The following is a 21,768-nucleotide window of genomic DNA, read 5'->3' as shown; positions in this document are numbered from 1 at the left end:
ACTTAGTCATTTTAAACTTAACTCTTAGATTGTTCATGTTTTCAGAGTGACTAAGCTTAGAATCATAGTCTAATATTGATTTCAGGAGATATAATTTTCATATTGTGTGTTCTAACCTTTTTCTTACTACAGGTCGACTTACCAGCTGTTCCCTTCCTAATCCCCTCTTCCCCTCTTGAACTCTCTCAGTCTCTGTGATTTATCTATCAGAGTCTTGGAGCTGTTCAGTGGTGAACGTGTTGGGAACGTGCACAGACCCCGAGGATCTGGTGACTCTGACAGTATGGCTTTGTAAAAAAATATGTATCTTATAGGACTTCTAGCCACAGATTCCTTACCTTAGAATATTCCCCAGACTGGATCTGGACATTTTTGAGCAATCCCTTTGGTGCTGGTAGGTTTTGCGTGGCACCATTGGTGTCACCCGCACTGGAAATGACATGCATGGTGCCTTTCCACCCAATCAGTGCAGACCCGGCAGACTTCCCTCAGTCACTTTTTGACTGCATTCTTTCGATCATTTTGTTGGCAACTAGCATGCCTTTTTCGTGTTTTTTCAAAAACATCCTCGAAGAAACCCTTCAGGTTCAATTACTATAGCCATTGGAGATGTTGGTAAGAGACTCCCCACTTTGTGTGTCAGTGGTGCCTGGAGTGAAGGACCATGAACCCCAAGGCCATCCGTGAGTGGGCCATGAAGCTCTTGGCTGCACTTCAGGTCCCATTCACATGGGAGGTCTTAACGCCACTTCATGAGTCATTTGCGCTGATCCTCATCACACTCCCAGACTTTTTCAGATAAGGCCCATAAGAGGTCCAAGAAGTTGTAGCGCTCTTCAAGTTCTGCGCATCACTCCCATTCCTCAGACAATGCAAGAGAATAATGCCACAAATCTGGGCCCTGCTCTCAGGTTGTTCCTGTGCAGCTGTTATCAGAAACTGGGTCTGCTTTGTGCTTCCCTGAGGTTCCCAGAGTCGGAGTGGCCCACACCTATCTCTGAGAGTTTGGGCTATGAGGATAATTTTTTGGTGTTCAGATCCCTCTGGAGTGGCCTCAGACCCATTTCGAATGGGGTTTCACCAGCAGGCCTGCCCTCATTGCCATTCGACCCATGAGGATCCGTTAGTGGATCCGCATTTGGCCCCTCGCAGCTTTGCAACCTCCGCCGTGGAATGTTCCAGTGGGACCATTCTCAGTGATGCCAATGTGCATTGGCGACATTGAATTAATTGTGATTCCCAGTTCCGATACAGAGCTGGTCTAGCGTCGCACAGCATTGCCGGTCAGGTCCACATGGCCTGAAATGGAGATGGAGCCCTATTTCCCTGAAGGCCCAGCCGAGGAACACGAAAGAAGGGGACCCCGCTTGTAGAGTCCATGGCCGATGTCACTGGAATGAGGACCTGGCTGATACAAGTGGTCTGGACACCTCATCAGGCACGGGACTTTTCTCTCTCCCACCGTGACTATGGAGGAAAGGGTTTCTTTCATGATTGTGGTAAGGAGGGTGGCTGAGGTCCTGAACTTTACCCTGCTCATAGTTCTGGTCAAGACCAATGTCTTGACAGAGGTGCGTCAGCCCAGAGTATCTCCTTCAGAACCCTTATTACCCTTTATTAAAGTCCTCACTGATGTAAATATGGGGCTTGGACCAAGCCCTGCGCAGGCATTCCTGTGCACAAAACCACTGCTCACCATCATCGCTCTACTCCTGGAGCTAATATTCTTCTCCCAGCATCCCACTGCTTCCTAGATTAATCCTGGTGTTTTCCCTGCCACACCACCATGTAAGGAATAGAAGAGACTAGATACCTTTGGTAAGAGGATTTTTTTTCCTCCAGCTTGGCACCGCAGTCTGAGAACACTGTGTGCTTACTGGGCCGCTATTCCCATACTTTCTGGGATACAGTAGGGTAAGTGCTGACTGTGGTTCTGGATAAGCCTGGACCATACTCTCCCAAGCTGTTGCTGATGGCGAGATGCAGAGAAGTGCACAATAAGATGCAGCTTGTTTGATAATGCTCCGACGTCAAGCTTGGTTGAGGAATACTGGCTTTTCGGGGGATGTTGTGGTATCCCTTATGGAGATACTCTTTGATGGGACTTGTCTCTTTGGTGACAAGTTGGATTTGGCCTTGGAGAGATTCAAGGACAATAGGGCTACTGCTTGATCGATGGAGCTCTATGGGACAGCTGCATTCCATCTTCTGCCCCTTCTGTGGCTACGATAGGGGCTAGCAGCCACATCCATTTCCCCTAGCCACCACGGCCAGCACGCACAGTCCTTTTGCGGCTGCGGCCGTGCCTCCTACAAGCCTTGTGGGGTCCAAAGCCAGAGGTGTAACCGCTCCGCTCCCCGCAGTCACAGTCAAAGGCTTTGGAATATGTCCTTTATCCAGCCTGGACATCTGCTTGGAAGTAGAATCCTACATCATCTACCCCAATGGCAGGAGGTCACTACAGACAAATGGGTGCTCTAGATTGTCCAACGTGGTTATGCCCTCCCTCCGAACAGACTCCAATGCTACTTTCTCCGTCCCCAATCAACTGACAGAGGACCACCTTGCGCTCTTGCGACAGGAAGTACTGGACCTTCTGGCCAAAGGAGCTATTGAGAGGGTGCCAGCATCAGAAGTAGGTTGTGGTTGCTGTTCTTGCATCTTTCTGGTGCCAAATAATTATGTAGGCCTCTGTCCTATCTCAAATCTGCACCCGCTCAATTACTTGTAGAAAAAGGAAAAATTCAGGAAGCTCTCACTGGCTCAGGCCTTATCTGCCCTTGACCATTGAGACTGTATGGTAGCGTTGGACTTGCCATACGCCTACTTTCACATTCCCGTCCTGCCCTACCTTACTTGGGGTTCAAGGTAAGCCACAAGCACTATAGGTTCACTGTGCTCCCTTTTGACCTTACTAGTGCCCCTCTGGTGTTTAGCAAGGTGTGGTGGTGGTCGCAGCACATCTGCAGAGGTAAGGGGTTCTAGTTTTCCCCTACCTTAGTGACAGGCTGTTGAAAGGAGGCTTGCCCCAGGCAGTCATCACACTTCTCCAGACCTCTTGCCCTCGCTGGAGTTCACAATCAGCATTCTTAGATCTAGCATCCTTGGTGTGGTCTCCCCTGTCTTTTTTTGCCTCTGCTTCCAATGTTTTGACCGTGTGCTGGACTCTGTTTTTTCTGGTTTTAGTACTCTGGGATCAGTGCCAAATTGCAAGTGCTCCCAGTCTAAATTGTATGTGTAATTGGCTTTTTCATTATTGTCATATTTGATTTACTAGTAGGTCGCTAGTGAAGTGCACTAGAGGTGCCCAGAGCCTGTAAATCTAATGCTACTAGTGGGCCCGCAGTACTGATTGTGCCACCCACATAAGTAACCCTGTAAACAATGCTCAGACCTGCCACTGCAGTGTCTATGTGTGCAGGTTTTAAACTGTCAATTCGACCTGGCAAGTGTACCAACTTTCCAGGCCCTAACCTTCCCTTTTTCTACAAGTAAGTCACCCCTAAGGTAGGCCTAAAGTAGCCCCAAGGGCAGGGTGCAGTGTATGTTTACGGTAGGACATGTACTAGTGTCTTTTTACATGTCCTAACAGTGAGATACTGTCAAATTCAGTTTTCACTATTGCAAGGCCTATCTCTCTCATATGTTAATTTGAGGGATGCCTTTAAATAACTTTTAAGCGCAGTTTCCCTTTGGGAGCAGATTGAGATGTGGAGGTTGGTGTCTCTGAAATCACAATATACAAATACAACTTTTGATAAAGTTAGTTTCTAGATCGTCAGTTTGAAAATTATACTTTTCGAAAAATGGGCATTTTCCTGCTTAAACCATTCTGTGACTCTGCTTGCTTGTGTATTCCCTGTCTGGGTCAGACTGACAGTTGGTCTGTTTGTGAATCTCCACTAGACAGTGACACAAAGGGAGCAGAGGTGAAGCCTGCATATCCTGATGGGCCATCTGGGCAAAATGGTTCTTAGAACTCGAGCATCCTTTTTGCCAAAGGTGGTCACATCTTTTAACGTCACAAAGAACATCACCATGCCTATCTTTTTCCCCCCTTCCTCATTCTTACAAAGACGAGGGGAGAGTCCACTACCTTGATGTAACAAGCGCTTACTTGTTCTATATTGATCGTACCAAAGAATTCTGGGTGGAAAATCAAGTTTGTTGAACTTGCAGGGGGAAAGAAAGGGAAGGCAATTCTGAAGAGAGCCATCTCTCGATGGAGCATCTTCTGCATTAAGTTCTGATATGCAGTGGCCAAGGAACAACCCCTTGAGGGATTAAGAGTTCATCCTTCAAGAGCTAAAGCTGTGGCTACTGCGCTGGTTAGAGGAGTCTCAGTCCTGGATATCTGCCAGGCAGCCATGTGGGTATCACTGCACATGTTTGCCAAACACTACTGCCTCGACAGTCAGGTTCAGCGAAATGGGTATTTTGGCTTTTTGGTCCTTCAGAACTTCTTGGTTTAAAACAATCTGCAGACCCACCTCCGGTGAGAAATTACTTTGGTACCCATACTAAGGTAGGGAATCTGAGGCTAGAAGCCTCTATCAGATGAACAAGTTATTTACCTTTGTATCGCCTTGTTTGGTAGAGACTTTATCTAGTTGCAGATTCCTTATCAACCCTCCCATCCTCCCCTTTCTGCAAAATCTCTTCTTACATAAAAGAGATCCTTGAGGACCTCACTTTTGGCAAACTAGTCATTCCTCCTCAGCTTGACTCCATGCTTCTGGTGTGGAAAAACAGTCAACAGCTGAGGTCGGCCCATTGGTGCACAAGGGGTTTGCTCAAATATTTCACAAACCAGTTTGACAAAAGGGTAATATTCTAAGGTAAGGAATGTACGGCTAGATTTAATCTCTACAAAATAAGTTACCAAATGTGAGTAACTTGTTTAATTTAGTGCATAGTGCTGTCTTGTGTGAGGTAGGCCTTACATGCATCACACGTGCAAAGAGGAAAGAACCTGAAAGGATAGTTTTAGTGCAGGAAGGTATTCCTTCCTGCACAAAATCTATCCTGACCATAACGCAGACACCCTTAACTCATGTTGCAAGGGTTCCTGTGTTGTGTTAGGCAGCCAAAAATGGGCCAGCACTAGGAGAGATCAGAACTTCACCATATTTTTGGAAATAGGGCACTTTTATGCTCTCTCTGAGGTCCTGGGGGACCTATAAGTGTACTCCTGTGGTGGATTAGGACCTAAAGTCAGAAGGTAAAATCTTTGACAGTGACAAACCTGTCATCCTGAAATTGTACTGCGACCATAGACTAACATTGACGCTTTGTGCTCTTTGGCACTTTTTTGATTTAAAACTTAAAAAATGTATATCTCTGAACTCCTTAGTTTTAGATCTGGCATTAGCCAGGACATTTTAATTTTACTAAAATATTTCGAATACATATAGGGGCTTCCATCCACCTCTGTTCATCCATTGGTCTGTTGTTGTATCATTCACATTTTGCTTGTCCTCCTACTACATCATATAACATATGGCAGTGGCTCAGGCTAAGTAAGCCAATAGTTAATTTCACTTTGAGCAACTGCATTTTGCTCTTTCACGAGAAGCACATCTGCACACAAGCTAGTTCCTTTCAGTGCCATTGGTTTTGTTTTCACTGCATAATTACTTTAATATGGCCTTAGTGTGTAGATGTGATGCAAAATATTTCTGATGTGAACACAGGGAGCATTCCATCTTTATCCCCTGCCAGGGCTGTTGTAAATTTCTTTTGGAGTGTTTGGTTTTTCTGACTGCTGCTATTTTGCAACATACCAGATTGTGTCAGTTTGAAGCTATTCTACATTAAGTTATCCTCTATTTACCTTTTTTCTTTCTCTCTTTCTTTCCTGCATACTTTCCTGCCTTCTTTTATTTGTGCGCTCTTTCTTTCTTGCCTTCTTCCTTTCTTTCTCTTCGTTGCCTTTTTTTTCTTTCATCATTTCTTTCTTCCTTCCTTCCTTCCTTCCTTCCTTCCTTTCTTTCTTTCTTTCTTTCTTTCTTTCTATCTTTCTTTCTTTCTTTCTTTCTTTCTTTCTTTCTTTCTTTCTTTCTCAAAGGCAAGAGGCGTGCATCCAATGCCAGACTGATTTACTTTTTTAGGTCTCTGTTGGCCAAGACCTTTTGATTTTACTAAAATTGTGTGTATAATGTAGTTACTTATGGGGGTTTCAGCCAGAGTTCATCCATTAGTGTGTGGTTGGTGTTATCACATTTTTCTTCCCCCTACTCCAGCACACATTAGGGGCAATGCATCAGCCCACGTGAGCCATTCGCTGACTTCAGTATGAGTCATGGCATGCTGCCCCAAAAATACTTTTTTGCCTGTAGAAAATGTTTTTTTTTCCAATTCATGAGGGCTCAGCATATTTTCAGAATATTGCAAAAACCATCACAAAACAAAACAAGAATTGCCAAAAGGCTGGCCACCAGGACATACCTAATTGCCTTGCCAATGCTTGTTGTATTTTGGTATTATTTTGTTAATTCATTTTAATCTACTTTTCTAAATCAGTTTGAAATTTGTATTGTTTTTCATTTTGACATTATTACTGTTTTGGTACTGCATAGTTATGTTATTCATTGCCCTAAGTTAAGCCTATCTGCATTCTACAAAGGGCTTGAGCTCATGTTAATGTAGTGACTTTCATGGTCCACTGTGACTTGAGTTATAATTATTCCTTGAGGTGGGTAGTTACCTGATCCAGTGATCCAGTTTTGCACAGTATCATCTGTGAAGGTTTACCTACTTTTGAACAACCTCTCTCTGGACGCAAAATAAATATTTAATCATCTCCAATAGTGAATTGCTGATTAGTGTGATCTTCCTTTCTATTGCTGTTTTTAACTTTTAAGTTGCTGGTATATGTTGTCTAGCTTGTTTTTTTCCTCTTGTCACTATGACATTTCGTGACTTTTGACATGTTTATTTCTTTGCCCACAGTTTGATGTGGGGTGGTAGTAGAGTCACAGTGAAGGAACTCCATCGCAGCACACACCAGAAGTGTAGCAAACTTCGTTTTGCTGATCTCCTCATTGCTGAACAGGAGTATATGAGGTAAGACAGAATGCTTGGAATTGCTAGCATGTGTGTCTTTGTGGTTCAATATGCTGAAGTACAAGTACTAGGCATGACGTGCTTTTATTTTTTTCCTTTGTGCGAGCATTGTCTGGTAAAATTTTGCAAATTGTTGAATTAATGAAGAGGTTTGAGTGAATGAATAGCAAGACAGACACACACCATATTATGATAGGGTACTTCGGACCCCAAGGCACTCCTTGTAATAAGCGCTTCATCATTGTTGGATCATCATTAACATTCATACCCATTGAAATTTCTTTGAACTATGCCTGTGGGAAGAAACACGTTTAAAGCCAGCGCTTTCTTTAAAAAATATGATTTAAAGAAGTCTTTCTAAAGAAAAAAGGGGCAGATTTATGAAAAATGACGCTGCACATAGTGCAGCTCCACTTTTCTTTCGCCCCTTAGCACCCCCCTAACATCATCATGTGTGCGCCGTATTTAAATATGGCGCACCAGGGGGACTAGTGTCATAATTTTTAACGCTAGTCCAGTGCTTTGCAGGATTAGTGTAAACAATTATGACATTAATCCTGCAAAGAACCCAGAGGCCCATTGTAACCAATGGGGTCCCCTTTTTAACGCCTGTACTTAGCAGGCATTAAAAAATGCAGATACAAATGGTGCACAGGAATCTCATAGATTCCTTTGTGTAATTTTTACGGCCCCCCTAGCGCCAGAATGCCCCCTTGCATACATTATGCCTGACACAGGCATAATGTGGCACAAGGGGTTACAAAGTGGCGCAATGCATGAATTGCACCACTTTGTAAATATGGGGCAGCGTTTTTGGCCTCTAACGCCACATTAGCATAACAAATTACGCTAATGTGGTGTTAGAATGGCACTAGGCCCAAATAAATCTGGGCCACATTTTTGTCCAGCTTTACTTACTTAGTATTTGTACCAAAACACACAGTAATACAGTGAAAACACTACAAAGTGGACCCCACAACAGTTTAGAAAAGCAGCCAATATTTATCTGGGACCCCCACTAAATCATTATTGGAATCTGGAGACCCCCACTGAGTCATTACTAAAAGCTGTGGACCTAATCTGTTAATATAATTTAATTTTCTAAGTAGTCGCGGACCCTCTGAGGAGGCTTTGCGGACCCCTAGGGGTCTCCGGACCTTAGGTTGGGAACCACAGATCTAAATCAAACAAGGCCAAAATGACACAAATCCAACATACACAAGTAAAGTTATTAATTTTTAAATTAAAAAGAGTCTTACTCCATTGAAAACAATGGATGTGTTCATGTTACACAAAGTACTTGGTTTGCATAAAAACCGAGCGTCGGAATAGTCAGCAATGCATTGATTCCTTACTCTCAAGTGAGACCATATGTTGTTTCTTCTTCAGTCAGGTAGGCGATGCGTTGTTTTTTTCTCCCGCAAGAGAGCGATGCATCGATTTCCGGGTGGAGCACCTCAGACCTGGGAAGGTTCACGTTGATTTTGACACCCAGCATCAATGAGTGCGAAGTCCGGGCGCATTCTGATGACTGCACTGCGTAGGGGTTGTGTCGATTTCAGCAGCTGCAAGTGGGTTTTGTGCTGTTTCTCCAGCTGCGATGCAGGTGTTGCATCGTTTTTACAGCCGCGTTGCAGGTGGCATGTCATATTTTCCCCCACATGGCTTCTGTGCATGGATTTCCACCTTGGTTCTACCAGCTTTGCCTTTCAAGGGCCCAGCCCAGGAACTGGATAGGGCACCACTTGGCAGGGTAGGAGTCTCAGCAGAGAGTCCAGGTGCTGGAAGAGGATGTATTTCATGGCCCTGAGACTTCAAAACAGGAGGCAAGCTCAGTCCAAGCCCTTGGAGACACTTTACAACCAGGAATATACCACAAAGTCCAATCTTTGTCCTCTTTCAGGCAGAAGCAGACACTGCAGGCAAACCCAGCAAAGCACAGTCACAGGCAAACGGGCAGTACTCCTCCTCTAGCTCTTCAGCTCTTCACCTTGTCAGAGGTTCTCTTGAGTCCAGAAGTAATCTAAAAATCTGGAGTTTTGGGTTCAATGTTTATACCCCTTTCTGCCTTTAAAGTTGGCAAAGTTCAAAGGAAAGTCTCTGTTGTTGACAAGATCGTGCCTTGCCCAGGCCTGGCCCCAGACACATAACTTGGGGTTGGAGACTGCATTGTGTGAGGGCAGGCACAGCCCATTCAGAGGTAAGTGTCAGCTTCTAGCCCAGATGGCCCATCAGGATATGCAGGCTACACCCCTGCTCTCTAGTAGAGATTCACAAATAGTCCAACTGTCAGTCTGACCCAGACAGGGAATACACAAGCAGGCAGAGTCACTTAATGGTTGAAGCAGGAAAATGCCCGCTTTCTTAAAGTATAATTTTCAAACTAACAATCTAAAAAACTACTTCACCAAAAGTTGTATGTTTAAATTGTGAATTCAGAGACACCAAACTCCAAATATCTATCTGCTCCCAAATGGAAACTGATCTTAAAAATCACTTAAAGGCAGCCCTGATGTTAACCTTTCAGCGTGATAGGCCTTGCAACAGTGAAAACCGATTTTGGTAGTATTTCACTGTTAAGGACATGTAAAAACACATGCCCATGTCCTACCTTGAACATACCCTGCCCATGGGACTACCTAGGGACTTCCTTAGGGGTGCCTTACATGCATAAAAAGGGAAGGTTTGGGCCTGGTAAGTAGGTACACTTGCCAGGTCGAATTGGCAGTTTAAAACTGCACACACAGACACTGAGGTGGCAGGTGTGAGCCATGTTTACATGGCTACCCATGTGGGTGGCACAACCAGTGCTGCAGGCCCACTAGTAGCATTTGATTTACAGGCCCTGGGCACCTTTAGTGCACTTTACTAGGGACTTACTAGTAAATCAAATATGCCAATCATGGAAGAGCCAATAACAGTTGCACTTTAACACTGGTCAGCAGTGGTAAAGTGCTCAGAGTACCAAAACCAGCAAAAACAAAGTCCAGCACACAGTGAAAACATAGGAAGCAGAGGCAAAAATGACAGAGGAGACCATGCCAAGGATGCCAGGTCTAACACTTTCTCATATCTCTTTTGAAGAGGCCTTTCTGGTATAGCATCCAGGTAACTGACTCCTTCTGAGTCCCAATCTCACTCGTCAGTCGAGTTGTGTGGTATGAAAGAGTTCATAGGGCATACATACAAGAAGTGGGGCAGTGCCACAATTGGCAACGCCGCACTGCGTCACTTCTAAAACACAGGGATGTGCTGTATTTACTAGAATACGGCACACCCCTGTGTTTCCCCCTGTGCTGCCACTAATTTGGCTGCTGAGCGCCAACGCAGCCACCCCTGCGCCATTGTGCAAGGTGGCCTGCGTTGCAGGGCAGATTGTTTTTGTGCAGGAAGGTGAACCTTCCTGCACAAAAACAAACTTCAATGGCCATTTGCTCTTTCTATGTGTGGTGCAGAATGTAGCGCACATAGGAAGAGCAAAAAACGAGGAGAAATTAAAGCATTTGTCCTCGTTACACCATGCTAACGCTACCCCTAGGTTGGCGTTATATTTTGGCGCTGCTTCTGGTTTACGAAATCTCATAAATCTGGGGCAGCAGCAAAATGCTATGGGTGTTGCTGGGAACACCCACAGCAACACCCACTGCATGCCCCTTCCACGAAAAGTGCTGTGTGTGAAGGGGCCGTATTTACAAGGTGACGTTAAGCTACAAAAAGTGGCTTAATGCTGCCTTGTAAATACGATGCAGTGCACAGCGTCACCGGAGTGCCACAAAAAGTGATGCTCTGGTGGCGCAAGGGTCTTATAAATATGCCCCTATGTGTCATGTATGACCAATAACCAAAATCGTTGGGAGCGTTATCATTGGCTCTGACCTCTCTTAGACACCTTTCCTCCGCTAATACCCATTTGATTATGTCCTTCAGCCATATCACTTGTGGGTACTCCAGTGAGATCCAGGGGATTGTTACATGCCTTTTCCCCAGTACCCACCCCAGGACTGCAAATTTGTATGTCAGTTTTTGCCCATATCTGAGCCTTGCCCATATCTGAGCCGCGGCAGCAGTCCAAACACGCACTGCTAGCTGTAGCAGTGATTGACGCACTGGTCACCCGTCTTAAAGTTGTGACAAAATGTTTTTTTAACCCCTTAGCTGCTGGGCCTTTTGACCCCCTAGTGCTGAGCCCTTTGTTGGCTATTTGGGGTAGTGTGTGCCTAGGCTCCCATAACGTTTTGTGCACATAAGCTGTCCATGCCAAATTTGCGCTCTTTTTTTCCAACATTCTGTGGATTATGAAGGTATCCAGAGTTGGTGGGATCCCCTGAATGAGACAAGAAATCAGCCAAAAAGCAGCTAAAATTTGTTGTTTTTTTTAAATGGGAAGAAAGTGCTGCAGAACAAAGCATCCGTTTTTTTTCCTTGCAAATGGCATCAACAATGGGTTTGCAGTGCTAAAATCACCATCTTCCCAGCTTTCAGTAACAGGCAGACTTTTGACATACCCCATTTTTACTATTTGTGTGCTTTCAGCCTCCTTCCAGTTAGTGACAGAACTGGGTGTGAAACCAGTAGTGGATCCCGGACAGCTAAACATTTCTGGATAGTAGACAAAATTCTGAATTCAGCAAGAAGTCATTTGCATAGATCCTTCAAGACTGTTCTACAAAAAGTAACAGTTGAAATAAAAAAAAGACTGAAATTGAGTTGAAAAAACAGCCATTTCTGACTATGTTTTATCCCGTACATTTTTCCATCTATGATAGATTTTTTAAAGCAATATACTGCTATGTTTGCTGGACCCTCCTGCCTGCAGGGATATATAGGTCTTATAGGTTCATCAAGAATCCAAGCAACTCAGAGCCAATAAATGTGCTGCACCTTGCAATGTGTTTTCATTGTATACCGGGTATTCAGCAATTCATTTGGTAAAATATAAAGAGTGAAAAATAGGTATCAAGGAAACCTATGTATTTCTGAAATGGGCACAAGATAAGGAGTTTAGAAACAGTGGCTATTTGCACAGCTCTGAATTCGGGGGTACCCATACTAGCAGATGAATTACAGGGCTTTTCTCAAAATGACTTCTTTCTTACACACTGCCGTACATTTGGAAGGCAAAAAAGTAGAGAAAGACAATTGGCAATAACACTTGTTCTTCTACTCTGTGTTCCCACAAGTCTCCTGATAAAAATGGGACCTCACCTGTGTGGATAGGCTTAGTGCCCGTGACAGGAAACGCTCCAAAATGCAACGTGGACACATCACATTTTTCCACTGAAAAATTATGGCCCTCATTACAACCCTGGTGTTCGGTGTTAAAGCGGCGGTAAAACCGCCAACAGGCCGGCGATAAAAAAATGTAATCGCGACCGTGGCGGAAACCGCCAACATAGACAGCCACTTTAACACTCCAACCAACAGACATGCGGAAGACAATGTACCGCCCACAGTATTATGACAGGCCAATCCGCTACCTTTTCTGGGGCGAATTCAACGCGAACAAAAACACGGCAGAAACAGGACTTTGAAAGGAAAACGCTCACCTCTACACACCCCAGGAGGAACCAGGACACTATAGAGCCGGAACGCCATATTCTACCTGCCATTGTCTTCCTGCTCCTCTACCAGGAGCACGAATACCGGCGGCGAAGACCACGGTGAGTACTGCACCTACGACACAGGGGAGGGGGAGGGAAAAGATAGTGACACACACACGCAAACCCCCCGCCCCCACCCTCACCCACTACAACACACACACAAATACATGTTGATACATTACATTTATACCCTCCAACCCCCCCCCCCAAAAGAATGCAAGGACAAAAGGAAATGAGTGGAACGATTGTAATCAATAAAAATCCATTGCTCTAAAATATGTATACACTATTAACAAATATATACACCAAGAATTCAAGTCCATGTACTGCACCTACATAGTCCATGGACCACTGGGCCCAAAATGCATAGGCGAGGCTCACACAAGATACCTGATCAAAACGGAGAGAACAATGCAGGGGCATCAGATCGAAATAAAACAGGCACCTCAGGGGGAAGGGAAGGTGGGGCACCTCAGCCGGATAAGTGCACGACGCCAGTTCCACGAGGGGGCTCCAAGCCCATTGATGTATCCTGGGGAGTGCAAAGCCACAGTCTCACAAGTCTCTCCAGTGGGTGGTTTGCCCACTGCTTTATCCTGGGGAGTGCAAACAACAGTCTCTCAAGTCTTTACAGTGGGTGGGTTGCCCACTGCTTAATCCTGGGGAGTGCAAAGCCACAGTCTCTCAAGTCTATACAGTGGGTGATTTGCCCACTGCTTTATCCTGGGGAGTGCAAAGCCACAGTCTCTCAAGTGGATGCCTTTCTCCACTGGTTCTGGAGGGGGCTTTCTGCCCAGACTGCTTCATCCTGCCAAGGACTGAGGTAGTGGATGCCTTTCTCCACTGGTTCTGGAGGGGGCTTTGTGCCCAGAGTGCTTCATCCTGCCAAGGACTAAGGTAGTGGATGCCTTTCTCCACTGGTTCTGGAGGGGGCTTTGTGCCCAGACTGCTTCATCCTGCCAAGGACTGAGGTAGTGGATGCCTCTCTCCACTGGTTCTGGAGGGGACTTTGTGCCCAGAGTGCTTCATCCTGCCAAGGACTAAGGTAGTGGATGCCTTTTTCCACTGGTTCTGGAGGGGGCTTTCAGCCCAGACTGTATCATCCTGCCAAGGACTGAGGTAGTGGATGTGACACTCCTCTGACGGTGGGCCTACATGGAAGCTGTCCAGGCCCCTGGAACTGACCACCAGCTTCGTACGACTGGCCACTGGGGATGGCAGCCATGTCTGTGGTGGTGCCACTGGCACATGATGTGGCGTGGCCACTGGCGGTACTTGCGGCGGCCTCAGTAGTTGCGGTGCTTGCGGCGCTCATTGGCCTGCGGTGCTGGTGGGTGGCTCAGTGAGCGTGCTTCTGGCAGCGGTGTCCTGGGCAGCGGTGCTGGTGTGTTGCTCAGTGAGCGTGCTGGTGGTGGCGGTGTCCTGGGCAGCGGTGCTGGTGGCGGCGGTATCCTTGGCAGCAGTGTTGGTGGCAGCAGTGTCCTTGGCAGCGGTGATGGTGGCGGCGGTGTCCTACGCAGCGGTGCTGGTGGCGGCGGTGTCTTTGGCAGCGGTGCTGGTGACGCGGTGTCCTTGGCAGCGGTGCTGGTGGCGGCGGTGTCCTGGGAAGCAGTGCTGGTGGCGGCGGTGTCCTTGGCAGCGGTGCTGGTGGCGGCGGTTTCCTTGGCAGCGGTGCTGGTGGCGGCGGTGTCCTGGGAAGCGGTGCTGGTGGCGGTGGTGTCCTTGGCAGCGGTGCTGGTGGCGGTCTTGTCCGCCGTGCCGGTTGGCGGCGAATTCCCTTTCTTTCTCTGCCCCTTCCCCACCTTGGATGGTGGCGCAGCTGTCTTGCCACTCCCAACTGTAGTCCTGGGAGAGCCCTTGGTGGCAGGTGTTTTGCCCTTCTCCCTCCGGGCTGTGGCCACCTTCTTATGTTTATGAGGTGGGGGACTGTCCCTGGCCTGGCTCCTTGGCACACTGGCTGCCCTGCTGCTTGGCGCACTCCAGAAGGCGGTTACTGCTGGCACCACTGTTCCCGGTGATGTGGTGGCTGAGGTGCTGGGTTGGGACCTGGAAAGGCGTGCCCTAGGGGACGGAAGGGGTGGGGGAGGTGAGGGGAAGAGGTCAAGGTTTGACAGGAAAAGTTTTTTAGACACACTGGGATGGGTAGATGGAGGGGGTTTGGGAGTGGAGGAAGAGGTAGTGGTTGTAGGAGGTGTTTGTTTGCTGGCTTTGGGTGAAGGTGCATGGGCTATAGGGTGTCGTGAGGTGGATGGCTGTTGGGTGGGTGTGTGACTGCGTTTGTGTAGTTTGGGAGGTGGGCTCACAGAAACACTGGTAGAGGACACAGGGGATGTGTGAATGGTAGTGGGGATGGTGAGGGCACGTGAGCGGTGTGTGGTGAAGGGCGTGCTGGTGATGGACGTAGTGGCTGAAGATGTAGTGCATGCAGGTGTGAGTGGAGAAGTGACAGGGAGGGAGGAGGGAGACGAGGAGGAGGGGGACACAGTGGAGGCAGTGGATGCTGGTATGTGTGCATGGGTATGATGCTTGTGTGAGTGCCTGTGGGATGTGTGGTGCTTATGTTTTCCAGAGCTACCCTTGTGTGTTGAGGTGTGTGCATGCAGGTCTGATGGTGTGCTTGGGATAGGCTGAGGTACTGGGGATTGGAGCTGGGTGGAGGACGTTGGAGGAGGGAGGCTGGAAACAGGGACAATGGCTGCCATCAGTGCTGAGGCCAGAGTCTGAAAAGCTCGTTGTTGGGCTGCCTGACCAGAATGAATGCCCTCCAGGTATGCATTTGTCTGTTGCAACTGCTTCTCTACACCCTGGATGGCATTCAGAATGGTAGACTGCCCAACAGTGAGGGATCTGAGGAGGTCAATGGCCTCCTCACTGAGGGCAGCAGGGCTGATAGGGGCAGGGGCTGAGGTGCCTGGGGCAAAGGAGATGCCCACCCTCCTGGGAGAGCGGCCACGGGGCACACGTTGAGGGGCTGCTGGGAGGGCGGTGCTGGTAGGGGGGTGGCGGCTGTACCTGTAGATGCAGGGGGGCACAGAGGGGCCCGCCACCGCAAGGGATCTCCCATCAGAGGAGGAGTCCGTGTTTCTGGTCTCAGCTCCTGTCCCCACCGTGGAGATCCCCTCGCCCTCCGTCCCACTGGTGAATTCGGAGTCCGGAGTCTCGCCCTCCAGGGCCATGTGGGATGCAGCTCCCTCCTGCTCCGGTGGCACTGCTCCTCCGCGTGATGATGCTAATGCACACAAGAACAGGGAGACCACAAAAAGGAGGGAAAGAAAGTAGAAAGACATGTTCAGTGCATGCAATACCGCAACCGTTGGCGGACACTACAGACACAGCAGCCCTCTGCACTACGCCATGCACTTAGAGTTACCTCATTAATCACAGGGACATGGGTACAAGGCCTATGCCCGATTGCTGCACACATGGAAGTTACAGGAGCCTGATTAGGGGTAGATGGCTCTTAACACAGGTGGGGTGGGGTGCCACATGGCCTGCCTTACGAAGGGACCTTGCCTACAAAACTCGCCCTGGCCTAGGGGTACCCACAGCCCACCTCCACCATCCAGACACCTCCAGTGCACGCTGATTCAGCTGAATGAGAGTGTACTCTCCCCCTTGTGGCTGCTGTGATGCTCTCAAGCGCCCATCTAACTCCGGATACGCCACCACCAGGATCCGGAACATCAGGGGGGCCATGGTGCGACGGGCACCCCTCCCACGTTGGGAGGCCACCCCCAGCTGGGCCTCCGCCGTCTTCTTGCTCCAGCGGCAAATGTCCTCCCATCTTTTACGGCAGTGGATGCTCCCTCTGTGGTGGACCCCCAGGGTCTGGACTTCCTTGGCGATGGCACGCCAAATATCCTTCTTCTGGTGGGCGCTGACCTACAGGAATAGTACAGAGGAAAAGGAGAAGATATAACCAACCGGACCGTCACAGTCATTGGCCTACGTTCCTACACTTGCCATGACGCACATACAGTCACTGTTGTTTCATGCACGCCTCATTCACCCCCCCAATCTCCCATCCACACCACTCCAAACAGCCATTGCTCATACAGCATGCTCACAGTGTACTCACCTGTTTGTCTGGAGGACCGTAGAGTAGCGTGTACTGGGGGAGGACCCCATCCACTAGTTTGTCCAACTCCTCCGAAGTGAAGGCAGGGGCCCTTTCCCCAGACACATGAGCTATTGTCGCTTCCAGACTGAGGTCACAGCAGCACTTGCAGTGTAGGTCCTCTCCTGTCGAAGATCAGGTATCAAGTGAGTGAACAGAGAGAAAATGGCGGTCACGTCCGCAGCGGTGCGTACCGTCACCGCCGGCGTACAACGTCATTGGCTCCTGGGACTCATAGGGTCCAATGTTAACTAACGCAGGATTGCGCTGCGGTCTTCGACCGCCTACCGCGACGGTGTACAACGCCAGCGCAGTTACCTCATATCCCTTTGTCCCACCTTACAGATCAGGCAGCCGCCATTTCAGGGGGCCACATGGCATTAATTTTAAATCTGTCACCTTGGTACCCCCCGCAGGAGTGAACAGGTGTACAGAAACCGGAAGAGTTACCATTCGATGAATGTGCAGATGGTGTGTTTGGCCGACCAGTACATCTCCCATGTGAATGCCAAGTTTCCTTGCTCAGTGCATGACGCTTACATTCTGAGGAATAGCAGCATCCCTTATGTGATGGCGCAACTCCAAAGGCACCGTGTGTGGCTATTAGGTGAGGACATGTACCCCATACAGTGTGAATAGTAGTCTGGGCCTGGGGTTGTCCCTAAGGGTTAGTGCGTATCTAACAGTTGTCACTCGACATTTGCGGGTGACTCTGGGTACCCCAACCTGTCATGGCTACTGACCCCAGTGAGGAATCCCAGGACAAGGGCAGAGGAACACTACAATGAGGCACATGGGCGAACTAGGAGGGTTATAAAGAGGACCTTCGGCCTCCTGAAGGCCAGGTTCAGGTGCCTCCATATGACAGGTGGTTCCCTGTTCTACTCACCAAAGAAGGTGTGCCAAATCATCGTGGCCTGCTGAATGCTGCACAACTTGGCTTTGCGACGACAGGTGCCTTTTTTGCAGGAGGATGGTCCTGAAGGAGGTGTTGTGGCGGCTGTGGAGCCTGTGGACAGTGAAGAAGAGGAGGCAGAAGAAGAGGATATCGACAACAGGAACTCGGTGATCCTGCAATACTTCCAGTGAGACACAGGTAAGAAGACAAACCTGCCTGCTACATGTACTTTAACATTACTACCTCTCTACTGTCTGTCCTTTTCACCCAGTGTATGGTCACTGAGGTTTCACTTTCCCTTACGATTTCACAGATGTGGGTCCCACTGTGTGTCCTGTGCTATGTTTCCTCATGGACTAGAGCTGAGTGACATAGGTATGTTGACAATACAATGGACATTGCTATTTCCCTCAGTTATTGCAAATACACATTTGTGAAAGCACAGACTGACTCCAGATAGTTTTGTGATTTAAGGGTGTTTATTTAAGTGCTAAATAGTGGAGGGGGGTGTAAAATGGTCAGGGGTGATGGTGGAGGAATGTCCATGGCAGAGTCCAGTCTATTAGTCTCACAGGTGCATTGTCCAAAGGAGCATAGGAAGTGGAGCTGGGGCAGTTTAAGGATGGACAGGGTGACAAAGTGGGACAGAAGGATGACATTCAGGGTGGTCTCATGTCTTGGCAGGGGTCTTGGCATTGTTCTCTGTCTTTGTCCTGGATCTCAGGGACGGCTTGCGGCGTGGTTCTCCATCTGCAGGGGGTGCGGTGCTGGTGTCCTGGTCCTGTGGCGGTGCCTCCTGTCCACCAGCGCCGGCGGAGGTGGTGGCCAGTTTATTGTCCAGGCTAGTGTCAGGGGCCCCTTGTGCCACAGTGTCCCTCCTGGTGTTCACGAGTTCCTTCAGCACCCCTTCAATGGTGCCCAGGGTGGTATTGATGGATTTGAGTTCCTCGCTGAACCCCAAATACTGTTCCTCCTGCAGCCCCTGGGTCTCCTGAAACTTGGCCAATACCGTTGCCATTGTCTCCTGGGAATGGTGGTAGGCTCCCATGATGTGGGAGAAGGCCTCATGGAGAGTGGGTTCCCTGGGCCTGTCCTCCCCCTGTCGCACAGCAGCCCTCTCAGTTCCTCTGTGTTCCTGGACCTCTGTCCCTTGAACCGTGTGCCCACTACCACTGCCCCCAGGTCCCTGCTGTTCTTGGGGTGGTGGGTTAGCCTGGGTTCCCTGTAGTGGTGGACACACTGCTGCTTGATGTGTCCTGGGGACAGAGGTATGGGCCCGCTGGGTGGGTGCTGTGCTGGTGTTTCCAGAGGGGGAGGATCTGTTGTGGCTGTTGCCAGTGTGAGGGGAACCGACTGTCCCGAGGTCCCAGATGGGCTGGGCTGGGCTGGTCATCTAGATCCAGTTGGACAGAGCTGCTGTCATCACTGTGGGCCTCTTCTGTAGGTGGAGTGGACATGTCTGGAACCTCCTGTCCGGTGACGTTGGGTAAGGGTCCTGCAGGGGTGTGAAGGCATAGTTTTAGTATCTGTGTGTGCCATGGTGTGCAATGGGTGGGTGACCCAGTACCACAGTGCTTGCATTCCTGTGTTGGACCTTGTGTGCTAATTGTTTAGGGGTCTGTGTGGGTATGTGCAGTGGACATGCATTGGTGATGGGTGTCCATGCTTTGTTGTTGCATGCAGGGCTTGGTGTTGGGATGTGTGGTTTGTGATAGTGGGACATATGTGAGGAGTTGGACTGATGGGGGTGGGGGTGAGGGTGGGGATATGTGATAGCATGCAGGTAGGGTGTGGGATGTATTAGTTAAGATATGACTTAACAGAGTCCATTCCTCCAGCTACTCCTGCGAGGCCCTCAGGATGCAGTATAGCCAAGACTTGCTCCTCCCATGTTGTTAGTTGTGGGGGTCCGCCGCCAGTCCTTTGAACCGCAATGTGGTGTCTTGAGACCACGGAACGCACCTTCCCCCGTAGGTTGTTTCACCTCTTCCTGATGTCATCACGTTTTCTTGGGTGCTGCCCCACTGCGTTGACCCTGTCCACGATTCTGCGCCACAGCTCCATCTTCCTAGCTATGGTGGTGTACTGCACCTGTGATCCGAATAGCTGTGGCTCTACCCGGATGATTTCCTCCAACATGACCCTGAGCTCCTCCTCAGAAAACCTGGGGTGTCTTTGCGGTGCCATGGGGTGTTGTCGGTGATGTGTGAGGTGGTGTGTGTTGTGATGTGTGGGGTGATGTTTAGGGGTGTGTGGTGTTTTGTGTGTGGATGTGTATGTGCGATGGTGTTGTGTGCCTCTGTATGCTGGTGTTGTCTTTGCTGTGCTGTCTCTCTGGCCTTCATCAAAATATTAGGTAGTAAGGGTTTGTGGGTGATGTGGGCGGGTGTTTTATATTGTATTGGATGTGTGGGAGTGGTGTGTGTATGTGTATCAGGTGTGTGTATTTGGAATTGTCCAATGTGGTTGTGTTTTGCATATGTGTGTGTATTTTGAGCGCGGCGGTGTGTACCGCCAATAGTTTACCGTGGTTGAAAGACCGCCACGGGAATTCGTGGGTCGTGATAGTGTGGGCGTATTCCTGTTGGCGTGACGGTGGAGGTTTTGTTATCGCCAGTTTATTACTGACCTTTGGTATGGCGGACTTGTGTGGGTGTCTAGATTTTGGCGGATTCCGAGCTGTGGGTCGTAATAGCTGTGGCAGAATTCCGCGGCTGCGGCGGTGTGTTGGCGGTCTTCTGCGCGGCGGTAAGCGGCATTTACCGCCAATGTTGTAATGAGGGCCTATGTGTTTTTTGCAAAGTGCCTAGCTGTGGATTTTGGGCTGAAGGTCAGCCTCCACCTAGGGACACCTACCAAAGCTATACATTTATGGAAATTAGACACCTAAGGGAATCCTGTATGGGGTGACTTTTTGGGCTCTCACTGGGTTCTGTCACCCATAATTCTTTGCAAACCTCAAAATTGGGCTAAAAAACACTCTTGCCTCACATTTTAGTGCTGCAAAGTTCTGGAATCTGAAGGGAGCCACAGACTTCCTTCCACCCAGCATTCCCTCAAGTCTCCCGATAAAAATGGTACCTCACTTGTGTGGGTAGGCCTAGTGCCTGCGACTGGAAATGTCCCAAAACACAACGTGGACACATCACATTTTTCGAATAAAAAAGGAATTGTTTTTTGCAAAGTGCCTAGCTGTGAATTTTGGCCTCTAGATCAGCCAGCACCTAGGGAAACCTGTCAAACCTATACATTTATGGAAAGTAGACACCTAGGGGAATCCGGAATGGAGTGACATGTGGGGCTCTCACCAGGTTCTGTCAGCCAGAATCCTTTACAAGCCTCAAAATATGGTTAAAAAACACGTTTACTACTCATTTCGGCAATGGAAAGTTCTGGAATCTGAGGGGAGCCACAGATTTCCTTCCACTCAGCATTCCCCCAAATCTTCTGATAAAAATGCTACCTCACTTGTGTGGGTAGGCCTAGTGCCCGTGACAGGAATGGATCACACAATGGTCAATGTTAGTCCTTACACGAGGGCAACTGCTGATCCTGGGGTGAACCATTCCTGATGCAGGCACTGGGTACAGGCACTCAAGGACAGGTGGGGAAACACTAGATGGTAGCAATTTTGTGGATCCCAACATACTCCTGTAGTTTGTGTGACAGAAATGCAAAAAAAAAATATTATTCAACATTTCACCTTTACAGGGTATTCTGGGTAAGAAAACTTTGGGGAAACCACATGCCTCTGTGGACTCCTCTGAGTGTCTAATTTTGAGAAATGTCTGGGTTTGGTAGGTTTCCCTATATGGCCGCCGATCCCAGGCCCAAAAACACAGGTGCCTGCCTTACAAAACCACGTTGTTTTATGATAGGTAATTTGGTTTCTCCACAAAACGATTTGGGCTGTGGAATTTGGGGCCCAACTAGATTGGGGAGCTCCCAAGAGAGCACTCCTTCGGTGCTTTCCGGTGCATGCACCTGCTTTCTGGGTTGGGCTAACCCTCTATTGTCCTGCTGCACAGACTGTGCTTACGAAGGGACAGCATGACTGTCAATCAGTCAATCAATCAAAAAATGTGTAG

The 21,768-nt window shown here is 48.6% G+C and overlaps 1 protein-coding gene across 1 annotated transcript in view; it reads left to right on the top strand.

The window, feature by feature from the left end:
* Window positions 1–21,768, top strand: part of TEX14 (testis expressed 14, intercellular bridge forming factor) — a 1,009,455-nt gene that overhangs the window by 474,073 nt on the left and 513,614 nt on the right. The window contains exon 9 of the mRNA XM_069221587.1: window positions 6,952–7,065. Within this exon, the coding sequence (XP_069077688.1) occupies window positions 6,952–7,065 (114 nt within the window). The remainder of the gene's footprint in view (window positions 1–6,951; window positions 7,066–21,768) is intronic.

Source organism: Pleurodeles waltl, chromosome 3_1 (genome assembly GCF_031143425.1).
Source record: "Pleurodeles waltl isolate 20211129_DDA chromosome 3_1, aPleWal1.hap1.20221129, whole genome shotgun sequence".
In the NCBI taxonomy this organism is placed as follows: Eukaryota; Metazoa; Chordata; class Amphibia; order Caudata; family Salamandridae; genus Pleurodeles; species Pleurodeles waltl.
This window is presented reverse-complemented; position numbering and strand designations above follow the sequence as displayed.